The sequence below is a fragment of the Macaca fascicularis genome, chromosome 13 (genome assembly GCF_037993035.2).
Source record: "Macaca fascicularis isolate 582-1 chromosome 13, T2T-MFA8v1.1".
NCBI classification, from domain to species: Eukaryota; Metazoa; Chordata; class Mammalia; order Primates; family Cercopithecidae; genus Macaca; species Macaca fascicularis.
Genome location: NC_088387.1, coordinates 91,215,434 through 91,230,287, shown reverse-complemented (window position 1 = coordinate 91,230,287; position 14,854 = coordinate 91,215,434). Strand labels below are relative to the sequence as shown.

The 14,854-nt window shown below is 48.4% G+C and overlaps 1 protein-coding gene across 11 annotated transcripts in view; it reads right to left on the bottom strand.

Annotated features, from left to right (window-relative positions):
• The window catches only part of GALNT14 (polypeptide N-acetylgalactosaminyltransferase 14), a 258,864-nt gene that overhangs the window by 36,826 nt on the left and 207,184 nt on the right, over positions 1-14,854 (bottom strand). For 9 of the 11 annotated variants that reach the window (XR_012422513.1, XR_012422514.1, XR_012422515.1 and 6 more), the window contains 3 exons: positions 9,447-9,514; positions 6,981-7,046; positions 6,688-6,809 (listed from right to left, as the gene is read on the bottom strand). Coding sequence is in view for 8 of the 11 variants with exons in the window: in XM_005576193.4 (XP_005576250.1) it covers positions 6,688-6,809; positions 6,981-7,046; positions 9,447-9,514 (256 nt within the window). In the remaining 3 variants the exon portion in view is untranslated. The remainder of the gene's footprint in view (positions 1-6,687; positions 6,810-6,980; positions 7,047-9,446; positions 9,515-14,854) is intronic. The other 2 variants (XM_074012043.1, XM_074012041.1) reach the window with 1 other exon arrangement.

Genomic DNA, 14,854 nt, shown 5'->3' with positions numbered 1-14,854 from the left:
ATAATCTATGCTAACAATGTGGTTTATAGTGAAGACCTTGGGCCATCTGGTACCAAGTCAACTTGACCTCTGGAAAGGCATGGAGACCATGAGGTAGTCAGCCATGTCTATTTACTGACCCCCAATAAAAACCCTGGATATCGAGGCTTGGGGGAGCTTTCCACTTTGGCAATACTCTGTGATGTTGCCTCACAACCTTGCTAGGAGAAGTAAGTGGTATCTGTACAACCTACTGGGAAAGGACAACTGGAAGCTTGTGCCTGGACTCTTCCTGTGCACCTTTACCCATTGCTGGTTTTAATCTGTATCCTTTCACTATAGTTAAGCCATAACCATGATTCTAACAGTTTTTCTGAGTCCTCAGTCCTTGTAGCAAATTATTAAACCTGAGGGTAGTCTTGGGGACCCCCAGATTGCAATCCTGTTTTGCTTTGACTTAAAAAAAAATCTTTCCCCAGTATTTAAAAACTGCAATGGAAAATAAAATGCTAGTTGCTTACTTTGGTCACAGACTTCCCCAGAAGCCATGCATGGGCTCTGCCTCCAGGGCTGCAACAGGCTCTGGTACACTCCTCCTATAAGCTCTGAGGGTTTCTGTCCTTCTATTATTCTTGTTATAGCTCAGTTGTGGCATCTGCTTGGCTGAGAGTCTTGGAGGCCAGATAGGTACTGAGGGATATTTGGGGCTAAGTACACATAAAGCTATGACCTTGAATAGGCCTGCAAGAGCCTTTTTAAATGAGTCACCAAAGCCAGGACACGACCTCTCTGAGTGCCCTGGGAGGTCAGTACCTGCTCCGCTTTTGTATCCCTCAGCCCCGGCCCAAAGCCTGGCGGGCAGCAGGTGTTCAATCTGTGCTGGCTAAAAGAGGGCATCTCTTAGCTCCCTCTAAGGACACTGTGTCAGTGCTGCCAGCAAGCAGGTGGGTCAATTACAGCTGAACAAGATGGCTTCTCCTCCTGTAGGCTGGGTGATGGAGGGACTCTCAATTAAAGCACCAAGGCACACTGAGCTCTCTGTGTGCATGCCCCAGCAGGATGTATCTTTAAAGCAAGGTCCATGCTTAGGCTCAAGCAGGCAGCTGGTGGAACCCTCGCAGATCCTGGACCACACTCCCTCCTCCCCCCTCCTCCAAGCAAATTCAAGCCCCTACTCTCCACCCGACTCCTATCCAACCCTCACCAGGAGCGACTACAAGAGGCTGAATGCATCAGCCCCTGGCCATCTATCACCCCTGCCATCAGGCCTCTCATTTCTCCACTGAGTCATGTAATTAAAACCATATTGTGAATGGGCAATCAAAAAGCTCCTAGAGACGTCCACTCTTTTGATTAACCAGCACTCCTGAGCACCTACTGTGGTTTAGGAATCGTGGCAGGTACAAGGATGAGTAAGACCTCACAGTCTAGGGAAGGTGAGGACAGGTGAGTAGATGGTTCTGATGTGGGTATAGACACACAGCCTGGGGGCCTCTAACCTGACCTGAAGGGAGAGGCGGGGAACACAGGGAGGAGTCCTCAAGGAGGTGACATTGTGGGGCAAAGACAAGGACACCTGGGTTGACAGGACACCTGGGTTCCCATTCTGATTCTGCCATCTAGAATATGTGTGACCTTAAGTAAATCAGCCAGTTCTGGGGATTCTTTTTCTTCATCTATAAAAGAAAGACAAACTATTATTTGCAAAACCATCCTGCCTCTCTAACTGAGCTTTTGTGAGGAAACAAGAGAGAAAGGCATGTGAGAAGGCTTTGAAGAATATGTAAGCTATGATTTATATAAATTTACCAAATGCTTTGCAGAGATTGGAGTTTCTTAAAATCTTTTTTTCCTACTAAAGAACTATGTGGATAAGGAGAGTGAAAAAAAACTAAGCTTATGTTTAAAAAAAACCGCAACTTGGTACTTCTTTCAAGTATCATCGTGTAATTGAAAGGAAAAGAAGGAAAATTGGGGAGGTTTTCAATGTGGAAAACACCAGCTGAGGACAGCGGATGACAGCTGAAGCCCAGCCTCTTTCTTATCTCTTTCTATTTTTGAAAATCCCAAACTCCAATTACAGCTTAAAATTTCCACTTCCACTCACAGGATCAAATCATGTCCTACTCTGAGACAAGACACATCCAAAGACACCAGGAAACACAGGCTGACGCATGCCCCCCCTTCCTGTCCTCAAAGGGCTGGCCCAGAGGAATTGTTCCAGGTCATTAAAAGAGTCAGAGTTTTAGCAAAAACCTCTGCAGTCCACAAGGCCTCTGCAGATCTGGGAGGGTGAGAGCTGGACCATGGCTCCTGGGTTTGTCTCTTCGCTAATCTCTTTGCTACAAAAGCTTTAGCTCAGATAGGGGTGAGGACCCCAGGAGCTTAGTTTAGGAGGAGAAGGAGCGTTGGCAGCAGGCAGACATCGCTCACATTCGGAAAGGAAGAGATGAAGGCTTGGCCTGACCAGCAGGTAAGGCTGGCCATGGATGTAGAAAGGATAGCACTTTTCGGAGAGGGTTTCTGAGATGAACTTGGGGCCACTGGGACGGAAAGGGCTTCACAGGTTCATTCACTGCCCGAGGAAAGCCAGGCTCCCTTAACACATTCCGCAGGGACAAAATCAGCCTGGGGATCCCTGCAGGTTAAGCATCAAATTACCATATGAGCCAGCAGCAATTCACATAGGCACCCCAAATAATTGAAAACAGGAACCCAAACGAAACCTTATACACAAATATTTATAACAGCGCTATTCAAAAAAGTGAAAAGGTGGAAACAACCCAGGTGTTCATCAATGGATGGACCGATAAACAAAATGTGGCATACACAGGCTATGGAATATTATTGGCCATGAAAATGAATGCCAATACATGCATTCATACTTGAAACAGTATGCCAATATCCATACAACACGGATAAAACCCAAAGATACGCTAAGTGAAAGGAACCAGGATCAAAAGGCCACATGTTGTGTGATTCCACTTATATGAAATGTGCACAACTGGCAAATCCATTGAGACAGAGAGTGGATTAGCAGTGACCAGGAGCAGGATGAAGAGGAGAATGAGGAGTAAGTGATTGCCAATGGGTATGAGGTTTCCTTTTGGAGTAATAAAAACTTTTCCTTTTGGGGTGATGAAAACGTTTAAAATTAAATAGTGGTGAAGATTACACAACCCTGTGAATACATTAAAATCATTGAATTGCCCACTTTCAAAAGGTTAAAATGGTAACTTTCATTATATATATTTTACAACACAACACACAAAACGCGCACACATGTGCACATGCACGTGCGCACACATACACACATGCACATTCATATGAAATCAGTTTGGGGGCAGTGGCCATGGGGACTGAGTCCACTGCTGTGATGGCTGCACCCAGAGAGGCCTGGGCACAGCTCTGGGCAGAGAGCTCCTGGGTTCAGGTCTGAGTCTTTACCATCCAAGGAGACCTGGGGTCCCAAGAACTTCAGTTCCAGGGTGCATGGCCAGCAAACTGAGAGGGGAAGGTGTCTGGTCAGAGGCAGAGGTCCTGGGGGTGAACAGCCTGAGGAGAGACAGAAGTGGCAAGTGTGCACTGCACCATGCCCTGGACCTCAGCCCCTCATTTTCTTCTCAGAGATGAACTTCTTGACTGCAAGTGTACACAACAACACATCTGCCATTCTCTCGGCAAGGAGCAAGCTGCCTTAGAAACGTTGCTTGGAAAATGCTTATGTATAACATTAAGGGAAAAAAGCAGAATACAAAAATCATATAAATACAGTATTATAATAACTATTTAAAAAGACACTTTCTGCAAAGGCAAAAAGATCCTGAATGGAAATGTTAACAGTGGAAGTCTTTGCATGATAGAGTTTTGGTTGATTTGTCTTCATTCTACGATTCCATATTTTCCAAAATGTCTGCAATGACCATGGGTTACTGTTGTAATGGAAAATGAGAGGTCGCAGCCTCCTCCATCCTCTGCCAAGGAGTTTTTCATTATACCGCAGTCCCTGAGTTTGAAATCCACTTTAAAAATATGACCTTAGTTTAAGTAAGGAATACCTTGTCTCTTTTGTGTAAAATCCCCTGTAAACAGAGACACTATCTCCAACTCCCACCGGTTTCTTCCCAGCTAAGCACTCCTAGACTTAGTTCTGATTCTGCAACCTTAACCTTAGTTTTTGTTTACTATACTCCAGTTTCCTTTTAACTCCAGGCATGAAGGGCAGCAGGATGACATAGCTGGCCCTAGGGTAGTGTCAACAACTCACGGGCAGAAAGACTTTTTTGGGGAGGCAAAGGTTCCTGCTGGGGAGTAGAGTTCCTCTACTTCCATAAACAGGAGGTGCGCAAATGTTTTCCCTATTTCTTCCTCATAAATAAATTCCTTCCTTTTTTTTTTTTTTTTTGAGACAGAGTCTTGCTCTGTCACCCAGGCTGGAGTGAAGTGGCACGATCTCGACTCACTGCAACCTCTGCCCCCCTGGTTCAAGTGATTCTCCTGCCTCAGCCTCCCGAGTAGCTGGGACTATAGGTGCCGCACCACCACGCCCAGCTAACTTTTTATATTTTTAGTAGAGACAGGGTTTCGGCACGTTGGCCAGGATGGTCTCGATCTCCTGACCTTGTGATCTGCCCGCCTCGGCCTCCCAAAGTGCTGGGATTACAGTCATGAGTCACCACACTGGCCGAATTTCCTTCTTTCTAGAGTTTTTGTGGTTGCTTCTACTTGCGGTCACTTAAACTGTGCTTCCCTTTACTGGAGGTCATTTGTGAACCAGTGTGGCACCAGTGCACAAGGAACCCAGCGGACCTTACTAAGCAGGGTATGGATTCCTTTACACAGCCCATTCCAACCCTTGAGACTCTGCTCAAAATAGGTGCTCAGGAAATGTCTGTTGATTCATTTATGGGTAGGAAGCAAGCTTGATTTTCTCCTCTTCCAACCATAACACCTCCCCATGGCATCTGGTTTTTTATTATCATTTCTGAACACTGAGCACCTACTCTATGACAGGCAGCGTGGCCACAAGGAGGCATTGGTGCCCCCATTGGATTTGTAAGCTATTAGGGGAGGCAAAGGACTAACCCAGAAGAGGAAATGGTGGGTCAAGGAAGCAACGACTGCCAGGAATGACCCTAGCTGGCCACGAAGTCAGAAAAGACTGCCTAGAGGAAGGGAGCCATGGACAAGGCCCCACAGAGCAAGGGGGTTTGTGGAGAGGAGGGGAAAGGCATCCAGGGACAGGAAGGGCTTGGACAGAGCTGGAGCAATGGGAATGTCGGGGCATGTCCAGGGACAAGGGGCTGCAGAAGAGAGCATGGAGGGAGGGGTGCATTTGGAAGGGACTTCAGTGCCAGGAGAGGCCCTTCAACAGGTATCTGTTCATGGCAACATTTCCCAATCGAGACCTCTTTGCCTAGGAGACATCAAAAAAGAGTAGGAGAGGAGATTTTTCTTTTTCCTCTTTTTTGTTTTTGAGACAGAGTTTCACTCTTGTTGCCCAGGCTGGAGTGCAATGGTGCAATCTCAGCTCACTGCAACGTCTGCCTCCTGGGTTCAAGTGATTCTGGAGAGGAGATTTTTCTAAACAACACTAAGTGGACGACAAGCCATCCCAATCTCAGAGAAAATGGTTACTGATGGGCCTTAACATCTAGGCCCATGTGACAGAACTTTGTAAACCCACTGAGGTTCTCTCTTTGGAATGAACAATGTTGGGAAGGATTTCCTTGTTTTCTTCTGAGCAGACGACATAGCTTATTCTTCAGTCCTCTTAACACTGTCATTATGCAGGTAGGAGTTTAGGAGCTACCATGAAGAGTGAGCAGGAAATAACCACAGCACAGAGAAGATGCTGTTGAGGCAACGCCAGGCATCTGGTGCTGGTGGTACCAACCAGAAAACATCAGACCTAGTAATGTAATTGCCCTGTTTCCTCTTCAGTGAAGTGGGTATATTCAAAATACCTGACCTCCTACTTCACAGAATGGCTATAGGAGTCAATAACTCAGGAAGAGGAACGTACAGTACAAATGCTAGTCATTGAATTGATACTGCCATCTGCAATTGCCACACATTCTGTAGTCAGTAGGGAAGTGGATAGACTTCAGGGAATATAAAATAATAAGAAAAATTAAATTTCCTTTCACTTTTTGGGGAGTAACTGAGACATTGGAGGAATGAAGCATCCAGAATTGTAGAGTAATTTAAGGGCAAACAGGAGCAAGGAAGTCAGGTCTCTTAGCATCTAGCCTGCCTGCTTGGTGTAGCCTTTGGGTGAGGGTAGAAATAAGACAGAGGCCCCAGGAATTAGGGGATGAACCCTGGTTAGGTTTGCTGCCTCCTTTCTATAAAAGACGCCCATAAGGGTTCCCATTCTGGAACCTTCTGCTCTCCGGTAGAACCAGTTCTGGGCAGTTCATTCCTGCCCAAGAAACTGCATACGTTATGTCCCAGCTGTCCCAAGTGCAAGCCTGCTCTGGGTGACAGTCCGTCACAACACATCCCGGTCCTTGCTCCACCACTGATGCTGTGTGACCTCACACAGGCTGCTCTACCTTAGTTCCTTCATCCATAAAATCAGGACTGTGACCTGTTCTGCCCACCTCCCAGAAGAACTGGGGGTGCATATGTGAAGTAATGAGCTTGAGAGACAGCCTGGAGAAAGCTGGGGCATGAGGCCCGGCCCTGCTCCTCAGCCTCACTCACCTCTTTGACCCTGTGCAACAGAGGCTGGAGCCAGTCCCTGTTCACCTCACAGTGGCTGTCGAGGAAAGTCAGAGTGGTGCCCTGGGCAATGTCAGCGCCCCGAATCCGGGACCGGACCAGACCTGCAGTCAGGAACAAATGACGAAGTGGGTGCCACTGTCACTCCATTGTCCAGCGAGACTAGGGAGAAGCCACCCAGCATTCCCCACTGACACCCCAACACACACACACCATCACACCTTCGACCCCCACACACTGACCCTGGAGGCTCCCGCACAGCAGCTCAGACCTACCTTGCCGTTCATTATTGCGCAAGCATTTCACCTTGGGCAACCTGATGAGCTGTTTACAGTCATCAGCTGCAAAGACAAAAGGTTAAGCCAATTGAGCGCCTGGGGATGGACCTGCATGTTACAACTGTGTGCATTGCAGGTGAACCTGAAGGGTAGGTGTGGCAGCCCTGCCCACTGTCCCCTAACTGCAGAGCGCAGTTCTGACTCCAGGGTGTTTCCAGGCTGTGAGGGGCTGACAAGTCACTGCTGTCATACAAGGTGGCCAGTCTAGGGCAAAGAGGCCTCAACTGGGCCACTTTGGAACAGGTCAGTACACAGTGGCACCTGTATACTTGCTTGAAAATGTTCCAGGTGGAAAATCCTGGCCTAGTCACCTGGGGACATTTCTCTTTTCTTTTTTGTGATTTTTCTCTTTAAACAATTTTTAATTTAATTTTTAAATCTTTAATTCTTATGGGCACATGGTACGTATATACACTTAAGGATCACAGGAAATGTTTTGACCCAGGCATGCAATGTGTAATAATCACATCATGGAGAATGGGGTATCCATCCCCTCAAGCATTTATCCTTGTTATTAATACAAACAATCTCATTTCTCTTTTCTTTTTCTTTTCAGATGGAGTCTCGCTCTGTCACCCAGGTTGGAGTTCAGTGGCATGATCTTGGCTCACGGCAACTTCCACCTCCTGGGTTCAAGCGATTCTCCTGCCTCAGCCTCCCGAGTAGCTGGGACCACAGGCATGCACCACCACCACGCCTGGCTAATTTATGTATTTTTAGTAAAGACAAGGTTTCACCATGTTACCCAGGTTGGTCCTGAACTCCTGACCTCAGATGATCCTCCCGCCTTGGCCTCCCAAAGTGCTGGAATTACAGGCACGAGCCACTGTGCCCGTCCCCATTTTTCTTTTCTTATAGTCCATTCAAAGCAAAAGATTAGAGTCCTGGTCATTTTAGTAGGTCTGGTAAAAACTGCTGGAAGGCCAAGAATAGATAAGAGTTTTGACTTTCCTTTCAGCTCACAGACCTGCTTTTGGAAGGGTCCCACTCAGCATGCCTCCCATTACACAGAGCTGGTTCACCTCTCCACCATACAGGAAACCCCATCCTAGGCATCTGTCCCTGTCACTCCTTGGCCTGCCTGCTGCTCCTCATTCCTTTGGTTCACCAGCTCCTTGGCTCTGAACTCCATATCTTGGTTTTGCTTTATTAGTTTATTGACCTTGGCCTCCCTGCTTGGCTCTGAACTACACAGGCTTCTGGGCTAGGTACTGTTCTAAACACTTCAAACGTGTTAACATATTTTTTTTCCTTACATAAACCATATATACTATGATTATCTCTGTTTTATAACAAGGAAACTGACGCGCACGAGGTTGATTATTTGCCTAAGGCACATAGCTAGTGAGTGATTTACAGGTCTAGGATTTGAACCTAGGCAGTCTGGCTCCAGAGTCCATGCTGTATTCTGCTTGCAAGTGAATCCAGCAGCACTCTCTTCTCTTGCCTCAGTGCCGGGCTACCCCTCGGCAGGGCCAGTGTCTGCCCACCTCCAAGCTCTTCCTCATTAGGGAAGGGAGAGCAGATCCTCACGTTCCAGAACTCAGAATCTTGATCTCATGGCTCTGGGCCTCGTGTACAGCCCACTTCCGCATCACCTCCAGAGGTTCCGAGGCTGCACCAATGGGTGTGGGTTTCCAGCCTTCATACAGCAGACCCCAGTGTGGGGGTGGGTCCCCATGCCCACCTTCCAGCCTCACAGCTGGTGTGGGTGAGCTCCACTCCGCTCGGACCCGGAGCTGTCCACAGTGGTCACTCCGTTTCCCTCAGTTCATCACCAGGAAGAGGGCGTTCTGCCTGGTTATGACTGACTGCACAGAATTGTACCCAGGCTCCTGGGAGGATGGCTTTCACGGGAGGTGTTGGCACTACCAGTACATTAATTCTGACAATGCTTCGACTATTATTGTACCTTTCAAATTTGATGCACAGTGTCTGGAAAGACACCCATGTTTTTCTTGAGGAGAGTGGATTTGCTGTGAATTTGAATGGGACCCAGGTTCTTTGATAGGATAACTGGAGGACACAAGGTAGGCAATGGTGATGAGCAAGTGTGCCGAAAGGTTGGAAGGCAGCCCTCACTGTGTCATGGCCAGGTGACAGGATGTCCCACGGCAGCAGGGGCAGTCACAAAGACAGGGCCCACCCAGACCTCCCAGGGAGTGATAGGAAGAGGGCCTTAGCTCAGACTGCAGATTATTGCAGAGAACCCAAGAAACTGTTTTTTGGATATAAAGCTTCTCTCCTTCTGAGCCTAGCCACGGACACTCAAAGACTTCCATACCTATTACAAACCTGGGCTTTTCCGCATTCCCAGAAAACCAGTGGACTCACCTCTGCCTGTTACAGAGTGGCTGAGAACAGACATTGGTGTTTAAAGAGCAAGTGAGCGACAAGACTTACGGTCATTGCTGAAGTCATCCACTAATATGATTTCCCGGATCAGATGCATAGGGGTGCGGTTTAATACACTGCAAGATGGAAAGAGAAAAAAAATCATTGTGACTTCTAGTGGCAAAATATATGTCATTAATCTGAGTTTTAAATAAACACCATTGCATTTGAGGAATGAAAAATCAGAGCACCAAAGGGCTTGTCCAGTCATATTGCTTATCTGTGAGCCAGCAGGAATGTAATGCTGCCTTTACCATCTTAATGAATACCTCCACCACCCGCAAAGCCATCCAGACAGAAGCCCAGGAGTTAACCTCGGCAACCCTCCTATTCCCTGAAACCCCACAGCAAATCAGTAAAGACTGGCTGGTTTGACTGGAAAATGTCACTCAAATCACTTTCACTTCTTATAGCTCTACCCTGATTTAACCTATTCTGTCTGGTTTATGCCTCAACTTGCTCCAGCCTCTCCCAGGCCATCTTCCTCGTGGTCTCCAGAGTGAACTTTCTGACATGGAGCTTTGATTGTGTGATTCTCCTCGCCAATGCAAATAAATAAACTGACAACCCCCCAGGGGCTCCTCACTATTGACATCCCAAATCCTCAGCACGTTCCTAAGGCCTTTGCCATCGGAAGCTGGCCCACCTTTTCCCACCTCCCATGCTCAGTGCCGCTGTCTGAAGCTATCCTGCTCATTCATAACTGAGAGCCTCTCTCCTGCTGCTGCTGCTGCCGCCGCTGCTAGAAATGCCCCTGTGCTGCCCACAAGGACCAGTTTGAATGTCACTTCCTCCCTAACAGCTTTCCAAGCCACTTAGTGAGAATTAATTGCTTCCTCCTCTGAGATCTCCTAGCAGTTTGTATCTGATCCTACGGCTTTTTTCACTTCCCAGCCCTGAAGTTTGGTTTCGTACCTCGCCTGCCTGTGGCCCCCTCTGGAGGGAAATATCCCAGGGTAAGACCCTTGACCCATTGCTCTCTTTATTGCCAGAGTCCAGCACAGCACCTTGGTCCATAACTGTTTCCTTGAGGGATATTTACTGAACACCTACTATGTGCTCAGCACTGGGCATATGATGATTCTACCCTCCAGAAGCTTGTGGTGTAGCAGCTACTTACTGCAAGCTGTGTAATCTTGGGCAAGTTACTTTACTGCTCTGTGTAGCAAAGGATCCCATCTAGAAAACAGGGATAATAATAGGAGAGTACTTATTTCACAGTGCAGTTGAGTAAATTAAAGGAGAAAGTGTATAAAAAGCATTTAGCATGATATTTGGCACTTAGTGATAACAAATGGTTGCAATTGTTCGTTATCACTTAATTTGGTGCATCATTAATGATTTTTGAATCTAACTGACTCACTTACCCCTCCTGTGCTGTGGATCTCTACCCAGGGGCAAGGTTAACTCCGGGTCTTAGGCCTGACTGAGATGACTAGATCCTGTTTCTCCTGAACACCCCAAACCACGTGACTTCTCAGAAACATGCATGGGCCACACCAGCCACCACGGGATTCCCCGAGCCCCATGTATGTTGGAGAGGGGCTTCAGAATGGATGCAGGTGGAGGCGCTGTGTGCAGCCCTCCTCCCAGGAGGGCCCTTCTGAGCCCTGATTGGAGTGCACCACCCCTTCTATGCAGGATGCAGACTCTCCGGGAAGAGAACTTAGCCTGGAGCTCCCATATTTATGAAGCCTTGGTTCTCACCATGGCAACTAGTATCAGGTGGAGAGAGGAACCCCAACACAAAGTCCTGAGCCCACTGTCTCTGTCTTCAGGAGCTCGGGGTCAGGGAGGGGAAAGAAAGGCTGCAGCCTCTGCCAGAGGATGATGGAAGGGGACTGTTCACCATGATCGTCCCAAAGAAAACACATACAAACAACAACCAGCCCTCTAATCAGGGAGGGAGGCAGGAGACAGCGGAAAACTTGCTGGAAGAATAACTCCTAATGAGGTTTGATTACGGCTGTAGATTCTGCATTCGATTCTGCTAAATCCCTGCCAGCTCTTTGAAATTCAAGAGTTCTCTTCTGAGAACATCAAAAGGTAAATCGCGTGCGGCTCTGCACTGGTTGAACTGAGAGATGATTAGTGAATAAAAAATGTCCAGGGTTTAAAACAGAAAAGAAAAAAAAAAAAGAAATAGTCAGCAGTGAGTGCTAATTAGACCATTTCCTGGTAACACCTGGCTTGTTTTTGCTTCTCTAATCGGAACAGTTGGAGCGACGGTGGAGTCCCCTTAAACATGGCCTACGGCTGGGAGGGCCTGAGGTGGGCATGTGCTCTGGGTGGTCAGAGGAGAAGGTCAAGTCCAGTCCAAGGGACCTGGCCTGGCCTAGGTGGTCCTCCAGGGCCCTCCCTCGTGCACACCCATTCTCATTCCCTCCACCCAGGGAGGGAATGGTTGCTCAGGTCTCCCCCACTTGCTCTCACCACTGCCTCTACAGCAAAGCAAATTCATTCTTTCGTCCAGGCCCAGCACAGGATAGCTCTTCTCAGCCTCACTCCCACTCCAGCTGCCTTCCCCACACCCTTCCTTACTCTGCCTCAGCATGGGAATAAGTGCTCTCCTCACTCTGCCTGGAATTGTTCTAGAACAGTCTTCTACATGCAGCTCATCTCTCTGCCAGAGGGCAGGTACACAGGCGGCTTCTACACCTGCTGCGCCCTAACTATGGGCCCTCGAGGAGCGCCCAGAGGCCGCAGGGCAGCGTGGGCAGTGTGGGCTCAGAGGCCAGGTGGGCTGCACCACCCACTAACTGTGCAATCCTGAACCAGATAGATGCTGGTTCGCTCCCAGCCTTCATTTCCTCCTGTAATTACATTTTCCTTGTAAAAGCAGGCGATATTAATACTTGACCTACTTCACAGGCTTTTGTGCGTGTGAAATGAGGAAATGTATTTGAAATTGCTTTGTGAACTCCACGGTGCTCTATGCAGGCAGGTTTTATCAAACGCTCCATAAATACCAGTAGAATGAAGACCCAAGCCCGGCTGACAGTTGAGTTTAGTCATTCTGGAGTGCGACTAACTTGGGTTCAAGTACTGTTTCTTTGTATCCACCATTCACTAACAGGGAGAGCTTCAGTAAGTACTGAACCTTCAGCACTATAATTTCCTCAGCTGTGTGAAAAGAGCTCACCATGCCTGGCACACAGCAGCTGCTCTCTGAATGGGGGTATTGATATTAATAATATTGAAACTATTAATAGCAATATGCGTAACTTTCCCAAGTGGGATCCTGGAGCCAGCAGCATCACCGTCACCTAGATACTTGTTAGAAATGCAAATTCTTGGGCCCCACTCTAGGCTTACTGGGTTAGACTTTTTTGTTTTTTTAAAATGAAGTTTCACTGTTGTTGCCAAGACTGGAGTGCAACGGCACAATCTCGGCTCACTGCAATCTCTGCTTCCCAGGTTCAAGTGATTCTCCTGCCTCAGCCTCCCGAGTAGCTTGGATGACAGGCGCCTGCCACCACGCCCAGCTAATGTTTTGTACTTTTTTAGTAGAGACGGGGTTTCACCATGTTGGCCAGGCTGGTCTGGACCTTCTGATGTCAGGTGATCTGCGCGCCTCGGCCTCCCAAAGTGTTGGGATTACAGATGTGAGCCCCCGCGCCCGGCCTGGGTTAGACTTTCTATAGATGGGGTCCAAGAAACTGTGTTTTAATAAGCCCTCCAGGAGCTTCTGATGCCTGCTCAAGCTTGAGAGCCACTGCATTAGAACTTGGCTGTCTGCCAGGGCTGGAGGCTCACAATGTACACCTGTTGTCACCGCTCAGGCTCACTATATGCCAGGCACTGCTCCAAGTCCTTTCCCTATCTGAAATTATTTGACCTTCTCCACAATAATGTCAGGTAATTATTAGCAGTCTCTGTTTTGTAGAAAAGGAAACTGAGGCAGAAAGACTAACTTGCTTACTTATGGTCACATAGCTGTTAGGGGCAGAGCCATGAAAATCTGTCCCCAGAGTCCAAATTCTTTTTTTTTTTTTTGAGACAGAGTCTCGCTCTGTCGCCCAGGCTGGAGTGCTGTGGCCGGATCTCAGCTCACTGCAAGCTCCGCCTCCCGGGTTCCCGCCATTCTCCTGCCTCAGCCTCCCGAGTAGCTGGGACTACAGGCGCCTGCCACCTCGCCCGGCTAGTTTTTTGTATTTTTTTAGTAGAGACGGGGTTTCACCGTGTTAGCCAGGATGGTCTCGATCTCCTGACCTCCTGATCCGCCCGTCTCAGCCTCCCAAAGTGCTGGAATTACAGGCTTGAGCCACCACGCCCGGCCAGAGTCCAAATTCTTAAACACCTTAGTCTGAGAAATGGCTCCCCTAGATCTAGGATATTATAAAAAAGCAACAGTGAGAAGATTCAACACATGCCTCGGAGCCCCGATGGGAGGGGTGGCGGTGAAGGATGCCCCAAGAGGAAGGGGACAGCGCTGGGTCTCCCATAAACATGAGGACTCACTGCAGCAGGAGTCAACATAAACCACTCTTCAGGGCTTGTTTCCTCTCTAAGTGAGAAGGTCCCCTAATGCATCAAGGTCATGCTTCTCTACCCCCACCCCGTCATCTGTGTACCCCACTGAGCCTCCACCTGCCTCTGAGTGCCCCACGTGAGCCTATCTAGTCCCCAGCTAACTCAAGAGCTTAGGGGGCCAGAGGGTCCGGGCAGGGGTTTGCAAAGAGCCTGACAACAAAGCCTGTCCAGAATTCCAGAAAGTTAACAATGAAAGGTACCTTAGAGAAGATCTCTTTATTGAAGACCTCTGAGACAGGACATGCCCTTCAGTCAGTCCCCTCTCAGTGGCTAGTGATCCATTTGTGCAACAGGATAGGGAGTGAAAGGGAGGTATAGAATCTTAAGGCATGGAAGTTTCTAGAAGTAATCTTTCCTGCCTCCACCCCTAACATTCATTTCTGCCCTGCCTGCTTTTGATATAAGCTCCTGGTTGTCCACACATGGCTCTCAGGTCCCCGATTTGCTGTTTGTGTGTGTCACGCTTGGGTCTGAGCTCGAGGCTGGCTGACATCTGAAGTTCCTAGGAGGCAGGAAATGGGCTCTCTCAGCTAAGTCATCTGGCACGTCATGGGTGTCTTCTGAAAAGTACGGGGCTGATGGGCCCCGAGAACCCTCCCAGAGTGCAGGGTTCCAGGGCCTCGGGGCAGCCCTCCGTCAGGCGGGCATACAGAGGAGCTGGGCTGTACCTCCGGGAAAGCCAGGAAACCTGAGGCCTGATGCCTCTGCTCTCACTATGTGCCCCACCTGCCCCATAGGCTCAGGATGAGGCTCCAACTGGAGTGAGAGAAGGAAGGTGTTCTGCAGGCCACAAAGCTCAGGATACATTTAACATAGTAATCTTATTATTATTAAGTATCATTAATACCATATAGAGGTGGAGGAGTGGCAGGAAGAGGAGAAAC